This window comes from Pseudonaja textilis, chromosome 1, assembly GCF_049901715.1.
Source record: "Pseudonaja textilis isolate UNSWEBS1 chromosome 1, rPseTex1.2, whole genome shotgun sequence".
NCBI lineage: Eukaryota > Metazoa > Chordata > Lepidosauria > Squamata > Elapidae > Pseudonaja > Pseudonaja textilis.
The window spans coordinates 155,789,706-155,805,345 of record NC_141990.1 but is presented as its reverse complement, the minus strand read 5'-3'; the positions used below and the strand labels follow the sequence as shown (position 1 = coordinate 155,805,345).

General features: G+C 36.2%; 1 protein-coding gene across 1 annotated transcript in view; it reads left to right on the top strand.

The window, feature by feature from the left end:
- Window positions 1–15,640, top strand: part of PKHD1 (PKHD1 ciliary IPT domain containing fibrocystin/polyductin) — a 256,453-nt gene that overhangs the window by 10,589 nt on the left and 230,224 nt on the right. The window contains exons 6-14 of the mRNA XM_087922428.1: window positions 582–683; window positions 848–943; window positions 1,121–1,259; window positions 2,599–2,713; window positions 10,452–10,727; window positions 11,446–11,535; window positions 12,152–12,242; window positions 14,825–14,964; window positions 15,291–15,418. Coding sequence (XP_087778554.1) covers window positions 582–683; window positions 848–943; window positions 1,121–1,259; window positions 2,599–2,713; window positions 10,452–10,727; window positions 11,446–11,535; window positions 12,152–12,242; window positions 14,825–14,964; window positions 15,291–15,418 — 1,177 coding nt within the window. The remainder of the gene's footprint in view (window positions 1–581; window positions 684–847; window positions 944–1,120; window positions 1,260–2,598; window positions 2,714–10,451; window positions 10,728–11,445; window positions 11,536–12,151; window positions 12,243–14,824; window positions 14,965–15,290; window positions 15,419–15,640) is intronic.

Here is a 15,640-nt window from a genome sequence, read left to right as displayed (position 1 = left end):
AGGAGTGAAAAAGGGGTGAGAAGGGTGTGTGTGTGTGTGGGGGGGGTAATATCGTAGACCTACTTAAAGGAATACAATCACCAGAAGGGGCACATTCACCTCTAAAGTTTTTAGAATGTGTAATGAGTGGAGATAGTCCCAAAGGTATAAAAATTCTCAAGCTGTCCAAGGAAGAAGACATAGAAGCCTTTTTGCCATGAAAGTATCTCTATTTCCCCCCTCACATTCATATTCAATGAAGAAGAATAACTATTCCATTATTTTGAAATGGATTAAAAAAAATTAGCAGGTGGATGTAGATATGTACATGGCTCTCCAAAAGTCCATGAGCCAACAGGAAACTAATCTGTCTCAATATTTGTTGGCCCCGATGATATCCAAAAACCACTTTCCTTAATGTGAGCTGGTCTGAGGAGGACCAGGAGGGAGAGTTGCAACCAAGACAATGGTTGATTGTCTTTAGTCCAAGGCAGAGCATATCAGACTTCTTGAACCTTCTTACAGTAGTTCTTATGAAGATAAAGGGTGGAAAGAGGAATAAAAAGGCAGCCTATTGTTATCTTTTTTTATTTTTCTCTCAGACATTTCTTCAGTGTATCCTGCTACAGGCAGCCTAGGTGGTGGAACTGACCTCACCATCACGGGGGACTTCTTTGACACACCTATAAAAGTCACAGCTGCAGGTAAAAATGATAAAATCAGATTTCATGACATTTCAGCCTCAGAACATGGAAACGTGATAAAAAGAAGCCATACACAATGATTTGGAATGTGTAGTGAGTATGTAGGAAGGATGTGAATGCTCCGAGATTTTTTTCATTTGCATGCTCTTCTTTCCTTTCCACAGGTACTCCCTGCCAACTTAAACATATTACTCCACAAAAGATAATCTGTACAACTGGAGCAATAGACAGTAATAGATCATTCAGTGAAATTCAACCAGGTATCTCCAACTTATGGCCCATCCAAGTGATCAAATGAGAAATGAGGTGGGGCTGAGATCTTAGACTCAGGTTGTTATGGATTGATTTCGATCACTGGTTAATTTGCACATTTATAAGTTAACTAATACTTCTTGTTCGTTTACTGATAACTCCATCCTTGTTTTCCAACTTATCAGGAAACAGGGGCCTTCTTTTTGAAGTTTGGGATGGTTCAGACGCTAATCTCACTGAAGTGATTCCAGGGTATGGCTGGCAGATTGTTCCTAATGCCAGTTCTCCATACAATTTTCTGCCTGAGAAACAGAAGCTGTTCAGGTAATAAGTGTTCTTTATTAAGTCATACTAACAGTTGCAATAATATAACGCTGACTATTCAGCAATCTATACATCTAATCTACCATGAAAGATTCTAGGAATGGTAGTGAGAGAGTTTAGAATACTCAAAGATTTTTCCTGCCAGTTCCAAGTGAAGACTCGGACTTTCTAGGTGATCATGAGAATGTGGAATTATTGTTAAACCAGTTTAAGTAAAACTTTCCTGAAGTGTGCTAAAAACTTACTTGTCACTTGCACAATAGGAAGGAAGGTACCCAAAGAACATTTACATTTTGCTTCTCTCTGTGTCTTGTTTTTGTTGCATTCTACATATTTAAGCCAAAGCCTCAGAAAGTTCCATCTATCCAGAGTGCTTCCTATGTGATGTCGAACAATCACTTTTTAGGAGTTTTTATTAACTGATAGCTTTCAAGGTACAGTAGTGGGAGAAGGTAGAGATGCTTTAAGAAGTTACAGGCATCCATCTATTTCTGAATTTGAAGTGATGCACAGTCCTAATATGTATAAAACTTCAAGCCAAACCCAAACTTCATTTTAATCACTGCTCTATTTATTTAATCAATTTTAAATTGCATTTTAATTGGCTTGGAAAGTTGTCTGCCTAAAACAAATTTTAGATCTATTGATCGATGATGTGTCATCAAGTTATTTTTGATTCCTAGAAACAACATAGATGTTTTTAAAGGAGAAAAATGCAAATGTGGAATACTATATATATTTACATATAAAACCATTCATGGATAAGGTGACCCCTTGCATTAAAATATCATGAAAAAAATACCATCTGGAAATAAGTCGATCCACATTTTTCATGGTACTTTATTAAAAATTCAAGGATTTCTTTGTCCATGAATATATATGGCAAATACAGGCACCTTGAAAAAAAGTATTACTGGATGTATTCTTTAATATGCCTATCTGCAGATAAGCCAAACCCAATTGTGGGGTATATTTTGGCATCTACAGTATAATTCTCAGTTTACCGACCCTAGGAAGGATGGAAGGGTGTCAACCTTGACCCAGTGAGAATCAAACTGCCAGCTGAAAACAGAATTAGCCTGCAATAATCCATTCTAACCACTGTACCACCACGGCTCCTAAATAAAGAAGATTTATTTGCAGCATGAGTCATTCCTTGAAATTTCTAATGTTCTGGGTTGAAATAGTGATCATGCCTTCATCATTCTTTTAAAAAAGGTCTTTTAGTTTAAAGTAAGAATTGTTATATGGTAACTAATTCAAATTACAACCTCTTAGACTCAACAGAAGAATCTTGTTTGAGATTAGGTAACTGAATATCTTTGTTTTTGTGATCCAGTGCACGACTACATGGTTTTTTTGTGGCACCAGAGACAAATAATTATACATTCTGGATTCAAGCAGATGGCAAAGCTTCTTTGTATATAAGCCTCTCAGATGATCCAAGAAAAAAGGTATGACATATGACAAACTACTTTGCCAAAAACTAATATGCTAAAACAGTGTCCTTGATTAACTGTCCATAGAATTCCTCTTTTGAGAATTTCAACTTTGCTCTTACCAAAAGCCAAAAATGTGCTTGAAATGAAAGGAATATACATTCTCTTTTAATTAACTCTGGATCTTTCCAAACATAGCTACTTAAAATGAATTGGATAACTTCAGGAGATATGGAAAACAAATCTGGAATAAAAATTGAGCAATTTACTTCAGTTCTGAGACAGATCTATAATTTATGTGCAAGATGGATAAAGTAAGAAATAAATAAGCAATTCTTTTGATAGATCTTAATTTAAAGAGACCAGCAACCCAGTTTTATATATATATGTAATAATCTGGAAATCAAGCTATATTTATTTTAACGTATCACCATTTCTTAACACGAGCTCCCTTTTATGGAATAGAACTTTTGGCAGGCTTGGGTTCTCTCTGCTAAATATAAAGTGATTGGAATTAAGTTACCAATACTCTACTCTACTGGATGAGAGCACAACTGTTTTAGATGTTTGCAGCAATTTTCATTCATTATATCAAGTAATTGTCTACAATTTACGTTGTCATTCTCACTCCCATTCCAGTCTTTGGCAGTGATTCTAGTGATTCAAAGGAATCTAGGTGAAATGTTAATATACATACATACATACATACATACATAATATTGCTAGTCCATGTATGATATGCCATATGCTTAAATAGAGTTTTAAGCCAGTTTCAACTCAAATGGTGCTTTAGTGCCTGAGAACTGAGACTGAATCTGTCAGAAACTAATTAAGATTAATAGGAAGATATTTATCAGTGACTGTTTGCTGATTTGTAAATAACAATAGGACTTAGACTTATATACTGTTCCATAGTGCTTCACAGCTCTCTCTAGGCGATTTACAGAGTCAGCATATTGCCCCCAACAATATGGGTTCTCATTTTACCAACCTCAGAACAATGGAAGACTGAGTCAACCTTGAGCCTGTCAGGATTGAACTCCTGGCAGTCAGCAGAATTAGCCTGCAATACTGCATTCTAACCACTGTGATACCACACAGGGCAATAGGAGAAGGAACAATCACTTCTCTGTTGTATTTTTCCCCATTTTGTCCATACATGCTTGATGGAATTCCACAACACATATTTCAAAAGATCCAGCTTTATTACTATTTAAAGATGTTCCTTGGAGAGGAAAACACACCTTCAGTACATCAATCCTTTCTTTGCCAAATTATGGCAAGTCTCTAGTTTTGTGCTTTTTCATTAAATCAACTTCCTCGTTGTTAAGGAAATAAATGTTCTCAAGTGGAGTAGGATTACTTAAGTGATTCTCTTTTGTTTCCAGCGGATTGTCTTGCAATTGTCCAAATGCCATTTTCAGTTGTCAGTCAAACTAATTTGTTGATAAAGCAAATTCATTTTTATTCCAGATTGGTAGGGGTGAAGGTGGTCTCATCAAAAGTCAGTTATAAGGTCTCCTGAATCTTTAAGGCAGGCTGGTATCTTATTTTCCTCTTACTTCTCTCTTACTTTTCCAGGGGCCTGCAGGAGGTTTTTCAGAGGAGAGTGAGGGATGTTTCTCTAGATTAACGACTTTTGCAAACAGGGGTGGCTGGAGGTCTACCCCGTTTTTTGGGTGTTATTGTTTGCTGGCTTGATTGATTATCAAGGGAGGGGTCCTCTTGGGGCTCGGTCTTTGTGTTGCCAGGAGTTGTGAAGCGGACAGTGTGTTTCTTTGTTGGTCTTTCTTCTGATGCTGGTTTTGGCATGGAAGTGTTGGCCATGCTATAGAAAACCTCCTCATCAGAATAACGTGTCCTTCTCTTGGCTTTTTTCTCAAGAGCAGAAGGCTTGGCACGTTTTTTGTTAGCTCTTTGCTTCCTCAGTTTGGCTTTCAGAAAAGCTGAACGTGTACGATTATAATGCTTCTTCTTTCTTGGTCTACCTACCTTCAAGGGCTTCCTATGATAGATGTTGCCCCTGTAGGAAGTCATTGAATGCTTGGCCTTTTGGGCTGAGAGCACATTGTCCCTGATCCTTCGGTCCAGATATCGGTATACAGGCATACGTCTCTTTCGACAGCCGCTCCTTGCACATCTCATTACGTGTCTGGTTTGTGTTTTCCTACCTCGCCTAGAATTATGCTTCTTCCGTCTACTTAGGAACTTTCGGTATCTCCTTTGGCGCATCCTCCTCTTCCTCCTGAAGTAGGCCTTCCTGCCTCTTTGGAAAGCAGCCATGTCTTTGCTGGTTGTTACCCCTCCCGTTCAGCTTACTTGCCCCCTTACAAATGATAGTAATCTCATTTTAACTGTGCACTTATATACTGGGAGCCATTCAAATGAGGGATTGGCTCCAAGTGCTCTGATTGGCTGGTTAGAACAATAGATCAGGAAGCTACCTAATAATGCCTCACTGTGAGATACTTATATGAAATCATGAGAGGGAGACTCACTGTCTAGTTCAGTGTTGTAAAGGGAAATATTCAAAATGATACATATCTTCAGAGCTCAGATTTGCTGCCAAATATCAGAACCATTTCTGATCCAAAAAAGAAAATATTGATTGCTTGTTTGGCTAACGTCCTATTAACTTTTCGTTCTATTGTTTTTTTTAGCTCCAAAATGCATAACTGAGACTTTCCAGTATTCTTTCCCTGCTTTGAGAAAATATATGCAGTAACCAGCTGTACTTTGCAGAATCTTTTAGGGCATTTACAAATGTGTAGTGATAGCATATCATGGGGATTTTAAAGGAGTTCTCAACCCTATCATTTTAGCTCCAGCCCACCCCCAAATACCAACAACATGCCTGAAAACAAGATAATTTTTCTATTTCCCCAGTTGCTTTGTTCCTGGAGATGATCCAGCACTGCCAAAAACAGTAGATCTAGAAAATCATTGCTTTCTATGTCTTACTTAACTTTCCTAAATGAACTTACTTACTTACTTTCTTTTTCTTTCTTTTTTCATGATCCCTTGGGCTGCCTTATTCCTCATGTCTTTTAGCTCCATAATTTCCTGTTTAAAAGAATTTTAATTCTTTTTCTATTTCACTTATAGTTACAACAGCTTTTTGTATATAAACATTGCTATACTAGCAATTTTATTTTACACCACTTTCCCTATTTTTCTTAATGTTTCCTGGAATTTGTTTGTTTGTTAATGTATTTATATTACAGTGCTGGTAAATTTCTCCAGCCTAGAGGAACTGAGGATGGCATATAACATCATCATCAATAACAATGATCTTCTCAAATAGCAATAAACAATAATGTGAAAACCAACACACAATCACAAAAAGAAAAGGTACATTTCAAACAAAGATTTATGCCACAGTTACCAGGAACCAAAAGAACATTAAAATAAAACTGTTTTATTCTGTTACCAGAATTGCAGTAAGACTGGAGAAATAAGGTGGGAACTAATATAAAGAAGGCTAGTTTACTCACTCATGCCCTGCAGCCCTTAAAAATGTCCTTTTTCACAATGTGCAATGTTTTCATTTAGTCATCCACCTCAGTGATTATTTATTTTGTTATTTATCACTAATGTAGATCATGTTAGCAAATTGCATATACTGTATTTGCCAAAGTTAGGCTTCTAACTTCAATATCTATCACTGCGGACTTGCTTATATTGAAATGACTTTGCTACTTTAATATCCATCCCCAATTTGGAAATTCAATTTTGGAAAAAAAAATTGCTGTTTCTTTTTGTTTTTACCACGTAGGAATATCTACAGGGGAGTCAAAAAAACTCAAGCGGTGTCTGTATAATTGAAACCATTTTTCTGCCACCATTTTGTTTGATGTTATCAGCAAATGTGGCTAGTTCAGTGAATGTTCCAACTCCATGTCATTGACAAACAGATTAACAATTTTCACCTTAATATATATCCTTGACTGCCCATTTATTTTTATTGTCTGTTTTTTTAACTAATTGGGAGAAATTTTTATTTTTCTGAGTCTTTTCAGAAGACTTAGTTTTTGAAAATCCAAGAAAATTGGATTTTTAAACATATCATCTCTAGCTCACAAGTGGTAAATATATAACTTAGCATGACAGAATCTACACTGATCCTTCTTCAAAAATGTATCCAGGTTATATCCACTTAACTTCCCCCATTCTTTTTTTAAGTTGTGCATTCCTCTCCTACAGACGCTAATTTTACTGACTGGCCTACAATTAAAAACAAATAACTGATTTACACAGCTAAACTAATCATGAGGCTTGAATATGGCACTAATCTGTCAAATATTGAGCAATTACGGATTTTTTTGGAAAAAGTCATTTTATTTTATTTTGCTTTTTGAATCAACTTTTCTCAGCCTGGAAGCTTATATCACTGCATTTTATTAGATTGGCATTATTTTTATTCATGATAAATATGGCTCATACTATTTTCTGTTTTGTAAGTTGTTACAGAAAAGTTGAATGATGGAGATGTGATGAGAAATAATTCTAGGCATGCAAGAAATATTGCAATTTTAATTAGTAGATTTTTCCAAACTGCTTCAGTCAATCAATCTTTATTATGATCACAGACCAGCACCACAAATAAAAGTATTAAAACAGTAGTAATAATCAAAAATAATGATAAAATACAGAATAATATAATGTGATTTGTGGTAGATTAACAGTGGTCAGTTAAAGTTACAGTTTGTCTAATTTTACATACAGCATAGCAGAATTTGGCCACGTTCAGAGAAACTACTTCATACTGATCTGATACAGTAGCTGCACATTAAACAGTATTTCCCAGTTATCCCAGAAATTTTATTAGGTACTAAACCATTTATTATAGAAGAAATACTCAATGAAAAATGTCCCTTTTAATATTTGTGCCCCAATTTGAATATATTTTCTTGTCTTTTGAGGAATGAAATTGTTTCTGTATAAACTATTTCCTGGTATCTCATTGTTCAGTATGAAATATATATATATGAAACAGATATTATAATAACTTCAGGATTATGGCCCTATTTGATTACAGCTTAAACCCATGTGCCAAATGGTCCCTGAATACATCTTTGTTCAATATACGAACAACTGATTTATCTGGATAATGCGAAAGCATTTATTTGAACTCATAAAAAAGCTATTAGTTAACATTAAATCCTTAAAGCAGAAAGTTTAAAAAATATTAATGTTCTATACTCCATTCATTTCCAGAACAATATAGAACCCTTGTTTGTTTCTAAACGCAGACTTAGTTTTCATTACTCTGTAACAGGCAAAGATATTAGGAAAAGGGAAAGAAATCCAGTGATATTGGTTTTGAGACTTTAACAAATTAAACATTATCTCTTATAGCAATAGCACTTAGACTTATATACTGCACCATAGTGCTTTTACAAGCCACTCTAAGCAGTTTACAGAGTCAGCACATTGTCCCCAACCATCCAGGTTCTCATTTTATCAACCTTGGAAGGATGGAAACAATTGAGCCAACCTCGAGCCCCTTTGCAGGATTGAACTTCAGGCTTGGGCACAGTTAACATGCAATACTGCATTGTAACCACTGCGTCATCAGGGATCCATATCTCTTATCCTGATGGGAAAGTCTAACTCCATTAATCAACTAGCCAAATGATTCTAAATTGAACAATTCCAATTTTTTAATGGATGATGAAATAGAGACTTTTCTACAGAATGGATAACTTTCATAGGTACTGTGGTTTCAGATTAGTAAGCACTCTTTCTCATCAGAAAATTATGGCGATAGTTAAATCATCAAGCAGTTGTCCCAAAGGTGCTTTTGAAACAACTGGACTTTCTTTGATGACATCATCTATCCCCAGTCCACAACACAGTCCTTTCAGATAACAGATAATCAGAGTTGGAAGGGACCTTATAGGTCATCTAGTCCACCCCCACCAAGTGGGAGACCCTATACCATTTCTGAAAAATGGCAGTCCAATCTCTTCTTGAAAGTCTCAAGTGATGGCGCTCCCACAACTTCCGAGGGCAAGCTGTTCCATCGGTTGATTGTTCTCACTGTCAGAAAATTTCTTCTTATTTCCAGGTTGAATCTCTTCTTGATCAGTTTTCATCCATTATTCCTTGTCTTGCTCTCAGGTGCTTTGGAAAATAGCTTGACCCCCTCCTCTCTGTGGCAGCCCCTCAAATATTGGAAGACTGCTATCATGTCTCCAGGGGTGGGATACAACAGGGTTAATTACTGGTTTGGGATTTATGAGCTTCCCTGCACGTTGCAAGCTGCGCACCTGTAAATCATCATCAACATTCTGCGTGCAGAGAAGCAGCCTTTGAAACAGCCCCCTTTTCCTGCTTTTTAAACTGCAGTTGTGCCTCGTTTGGCAGCTGAAGTTGAAAAATCATGAAATAAAGATCAGGTAAGACCCTGGGTGGGTGGGTGGGCAAAAACATCACCAGACATAGAACTGGTTCTATGTCTGCTGCTCTTCAGAGCTACCGGTTCTACAGAGGTGGACAGAACTGGTGGAAACCCACCCCTGCATGTTTCCCCTGGTCTCCTGGTCTCCCCTGGAGACCTTCCCTGGTCCTTTCAACAGTTCCAAGAAGCTCCACACCAATTTACACCATCAGGTCACCCTGATGACACAGATAAACCTCCAGATGACCTTAACCACTTGCTAAAAGAATGCAAATGACCAGCTGCCTGCAAGGAGTATAAATCCTTCCATTCCCCTCAATCCAGGCAGAGTTTAAATTGATTTGTGAGTAAATTGAATCATTTGATGTTCAGAGCTAAACCTTTTGATGCTTAGTATTTATTCACTGCAGCTTAACTCCCTGTTTCTCAAGACAAAACAGTGACTTGTTTCTTCACCCATTTGATTTATTCAATTTAAGAATGCTTCTTCAGAAGCATGTTGGCTTCTAAATGTGTCACCAGTCTTTTTGGTGCCTCTTATGAAAGGTGATAGGAAAAGTATTCAGTGTGGAATTTCCAAAACCAAAAACTGTCATAGTCAATCAGGTAAAGTAGAAATGTTGAAATTACTCCTTCAGATATGAAGCAAATAGTAGCTACTGGCCAGCTTCAATTCTGTTGTAATCTATTTGATACAGAGTCTAATAATAAATTATCTTTGTAGCTGTGGAATAATCTCTGAGCTTGCTTGCTTGCAGACATTTCATTACCCAATTTGATAACATTATCAGTGATAGTGAGTGTGGAGTTTGCTTCTGGATTATTTATTGCCACCAGATGTAGAAGAAAAAGCTGAACTGGAAGGCAGGGTTAAATGTGTCTTCAGTTTGGAGTAATTGCATTTTCACAATAATCCACTCCCCCACCCCTCCGGTGAATTCTGTTGATGGTTATGTAGCAGCTATTTACCTTTATCTCCATTAGTTGACTAGATTCTTGTATTAGAGGTAGAAATAATAAAATCTGTGCTTTAAACTCAATGAATGTTCCTGCTTTCATGTTTGACACTAGGATCTATAATTTGGAAAAATCATTTCATTTATTCCCTTGCTTTTTGAATCAAGTATTCTCTATGACTTGTGGACTTGAACTCTCAGAATTCCTGAGCCAGCCATGGGTCCACAAGTCATAAAGGGGCCATAGTTAAACTCCCCACCCCTGATCTAACTGTATGACTGCTTCAGTTTGGAATGCTCTGATGAAGTACTAGTACTATAAAAGGTAGCCAAATGCACACAATTCTACTCATTTTACTGTTTTCATTTTTTTTGGGGTGGGGGGTGTCAACAGGTGGAAGTTGTATCAATTCCTACTGGCACTGCTGATTGGTCAGCACTTTCGGAAGAAGATTGGTTTCATCCTAGGAAGCCCAAATCAGAGAAGTATGAGCTCATTGCTGGCACAATGTACTATATGGAAGCTGTGCATCATGGGATATCCCCAGACAAAGGAATGAGCATGGGGGTTCAGTTGCATAATACCTGGCTGAACCCGGATGTGGTTAGTACTTATCGCAGAGAGAGATTCAGAATACAAGCCAGTGCGATCCAGCTTCCAGAGATACAGGTAAATTCAAGAATATAATCTTAATTTGATTTTTTTTCTGTTTCTTCTGCCCAGTTTTCCCTATAACAGGTGTCAATTGAATTGATGAAACAATGAACTAATGATATCACTTGAATTTTATTTACTAGTTGAAATTGTGAAGTCCCACTGCTTCAATGGGTTGCAATAAAAGTTACAGACTGTGTGAATGATTGTTATAACATGTGCGGGGGTATCTCTTTGTCTGTATTTGTCATTTTATTTTTTTCTGTTTTTATTATTTTGTTCTGTTTTATTAAAACTTTTTTTAAAAAAAAGTCAGAATAAAGGTTTTGTTTAAAATTTCTTTCTTTCTCAAATTTATATGCCACCCATCTGGTCTAGAGGCAACAATTGGCACCTTACAATAATTTTATGGATGTTTTAATGCTAGGATTATTAGAAAATAGTAAACAACCATTTCAGGGATTCTCAAACATTTTGCAGGGTGACTTCATAAGTTCCTTAATTCCCTTCTCTCTAAATGAAACTATCTGCAGAAATTTTGCTGCTTTGAAATTATACATTAAACTGGGACTCAAGATTATCACATTCAAAACTCTTCTAGACTACATATCACGTTCATTATGTGGCTAAAGAGAGAACAAAGAATCCCAAGTTGTTAAAAAGTACTGTTTTTATTTTATTCAGAAGAAATAAATATACTTTATAAGCTATTCTCAATCTTTCTGCTTTATAGATGCTGATATTGTCTGGCAGAGGATGGTTCAGTCTTGCTTGGGACAATGTGACCAGCAATCCCATGTCGACAAATGTTACGGCTGATCAAGTACAGACTCAAAGATTCTCTTGGATATAAAATAATTATTAATAATTACAATGTGTAGAACTGGGATGGTAGTAGTAATTGATACAACACTAGCTTCAACATCTAAAATGGTTATTGAACTTTATAAGCAGAGGTCACACATTAGGAAAAATTAGGAAAATATCCCAACATAAAAGTTGATCACAGTGATAAATGGGTGTAAAATCTATAATAACATTTTATGGTTAGCTGAAATAGCCCAGAAGCATGATATTTAAGAAGTAAGGAATCACATTTTCTATCATGAAAAGTGAATTTGAAATATCATTTACTCAAAGACTAAATTCAAACATGGAATTATAATTCAAGCTAAATTAGTAAATACTCTTGATCACTATAAATGATTTCAATTTTTTTAGTGTTATTAAAAACTATGTGCGTGTTTTTGTACACATATGTATAAAATCTGCTTCAGGTATCAGGATAATTTTTCTTATCTTTTGTACAATGCAACTAGACTTATAATGGAGAAAAGTGTTTGGTTTTAAACAACCAAATGTCTTAAATTTGGGTCCTAGTTGGTTTTGGAACCCTGCACTTTTTTTTTTAGAAAACTCAAAATAATTTTATTTTTCAGATGCAGCATGAACTGGAGGAATTTCTTTCAGTAAAATGTGAAATAGAGCTATCATCTGCTAATATTTTTTTGCAAGCAAGTTTTGAGCAAAGTAAGCTTGTCAATTTTAGTTTGAAAGATTTTATTTCTGAAAAACATTTAGCTACTGTAAAAGATAGCAAGGAACATCTGTAAACCTCCAAAAACTAAATGTGTGCACATGCACACATGCGCGCACATGCACAACATGTTGGTCAGAAATGAAATCAAGAAAGAATATATTCTATTATTGAATGAAAACGTATTTTATTTGTTTATTTCACTTATTTAAAATGAATAAAATGTGCTATCTCTTTGAGGGTAGTTTACAAAAAAAAAGATCTATAAAAATTGGTCACAAAAGGCTATAATTAGAGCAGATTAAGTGCAATGTGGCTACGTGGGTTAGCTTATTTTTTATTTTATTTTTTATTTATTTTGATTTGTCAATCGCTTTCAAGATAATAGGTACAAGTATATACATAGTTATGAATATTTGAAATAGGTACATATAAGAAAAATAAAAGAAACAATAAGACAGGGATGGTAGGCATGTTGGTGCGCTTATGCACACCTCTTAGGAAAGGGGTGAGGTCAATAGTAGATAGTCTAAGGTTAAAGTTTTGGGGGTTTGGGGAAGAAACTACAGAGTCAGGTAGAGTATTCCAGACATTGACCACTCTGTTGCTGAAGTCGTATTTCCTGCAATCAAGTTTGGTGCTATTAACCTTGAGTTTGTATCTATTGTGTGCTCTTGTGTTGTTATGGTTGAAGCTGAAGTATTCATTGACAGGTAGGACATTGCAATGTATGATTTTATATACCATACTTAGATCAGACCGAAGACGGTGTAATTCAAGGTTTTCTAGGTCTAGAATTTCAAGTCTGGTGGCATAAGGTATTCTACAACAAGTAGAGGAGTGGAGAACTCTTCTTGTGAAATATTTCTGGACTTTCTCAACTGTGCTAATATCAGATACGTAATGTGGGTTCCAGACTGATGAGCTGTATTCGAGTATTGGTCTAGCAAATGTTTTGTATGCTCTAGTTAGTAGTGTGATATTAGCAGATAAAAAGCTATGTACAATTAGGTTAACAACTCTTAATGCCTTTACAGAGCTTGGATGATCAACAAGGTCTTGAATATTCAGCTTGTATTTTATTTTCTGATTTTTTTTTGCCAATATGGAAGACAGAGCGTTTATTTGTTGAGATTTGAAGTTGCCATGTGTTTGACCATTCTGATACATAATCAAGATCTTTTTGAAGGGTAGCAGTATTGTCTGTGGTATTGAACATCTTTACATCACCAGCAAAGAGAACACAGTTGCTCTTAATATGATCACAGAGGTCATTTATGTAGAGTATGAAGAGAGTTGGTCCTAGAACACTGCCTTGGGGGACACCACTATTGACAGGTATAGAATTTGATAAGACATTCCCAATTTTGACCATTTGTTGTCTGTTTGACAGGAATGCTTCTATCCAGTTATGTAGTTGTCCAGAGATACCATAAGATTTTAGTTTTAGTAGTAGTTTGTCGTGTACCACTGAATCAAAGGCTTTACAGAAGTCTATGTAGATTCCGTCTGTTGTTTTGCCCTGATTGAGTTGTGTAGTCCATATGTTTTTGCAGTGTAAGAGTTGCAGATTACAGGATAGTTTTTTTCTGAAACCAAATTGTTTATTGGAGAGTAGGTTGTTTGTCTCTAAGTGGAGGATAATGGATTGGTTAATAATTGATTCCATGACTTTACAGGTGACGCAGCATAAGGAGATTGGTCTGTAATTTTCAACTAGGCTGGGCCCTCCCTTTTTGAAGATGGGGATGACCGTGGCTTGTGACCATAGTTTTGGCAAGGAGCTGGTCCTGAAAGATTTTTCAAAGATGATGCTTAGAGGTTCTGTTATGGCAGTGGATAACTTTTTAAAGAAGTAGGCACATATTCTGTCCGGTCCAATAGATAGAGATGGTTTTAGATTGTGTAGTGCTTTTTCAACATTGTCTTCTGTAAAATCGATTAGATCATTGTAGCTGTCTGTGGTTCAACTAGGAAATACTGGGCATGATCCAATGCTGTTTACAAATACTGAGCCAAAGAATGATTTGGGCTTTAATGGTGTTGTTGTTGCAGTCTTTACCGTTAGGTCCTGTCAGAGGTGGGATGGACCTTGAGTCTTTTAGTTTGTTGTTTACAAAATTGTAAAAAGTGCGGGTGGAATTGGTGCATAGAAGGTTTTCATCTTGTTTTATGTGATAATTGGTGCATTCAGTCTTTATCTGGTGGCATAAATTTTTGTACTTTTTGCACAATGTCTCTTGTCTCCCTGTTTTTCTTGTGGTCTTGAATGCTGCAAAACCAGCAAGTGGTTTCCTATTTATCACCTAGATATGCATCCTATACTTGAGTTGTGTAATGTGTACCACATATTATGGGTCATGTTCTAATTTATGTGCTTAACCTGAACCTCTTTCACTAAATTTGTTATGTGCAAATCTTTATATCCTGCAACTGAATTTTGGCATTAATGTTCTTTTGCAGAACTGAGATTGCCACTCATAGCATTGGGCTATTAAAGTTAGTTTTGCGCTCAGGTTTGTCTAGTACTTACTTTGCATATAATTTTTCCTTACTTTTCCTACATCTGCCATAGGTACTGAGAATCTAGTCAATGGTGGAGCCCTTGTCAGTTGGACAGAACCCTTTTGTGGAAGATTCAGCAATTTCAGGCCAAAAGGTCTTCTCAAAACATCTCAATTAATCCCTCCTTATGATGTCACTATATACACCCACGTGAGTAATGTTTTTTCCAAGCAGTTTAAAGCAGTGAAAGGATTAAATATTGAGTCAACAGGATGACTTTGGTGATAGGCAAAATCGATACCAGGAACAGGAAAGCTCATTTGGCCTCAAGGCTATAACTGAATCTGTGCAAGCACGATGAGGGACATAAGGTGGACAAGTGTAATACACTTGTGTAAGTGGGGCAGATGTTTTAGGATAGCAGGTTGTTCAAAAGAATATGGAAAGAGTATGGAAATGTGTTGTTCTGTATTATTGGCAGCTAGATTGGAAGCAAATCATTTAAAGGGGAATTTTGTTCTTTCCCTGCTTTACAGCTGTGCTTTGCATACAAAGGCTACATGAGCAATACCCTCGAGATTGCAGTGTCTTATTCCAATACCTTTCTAGATACTGTGAAGAAACATGTGACTTGCCAGTGGAATCTGAAATCCAGTCCAGAAAGGTCTATATCTATAAACTTCCATTTTATACATTTTCCTCAGTCCTTTTCTTTTTAATATAATTAGCTGCAATATGTATGCTTCTGACATATAGGCAATGGGACACGTACTTAACAAATGAGAACTGAAACCACTTCTTTTGATGCTTTTGATTTCCAGTTATTTCTGGGATAGAGCTCTAAGTATCCTTCCCCATTTGACTATGCTGGCTCAAGTAGCTGAGA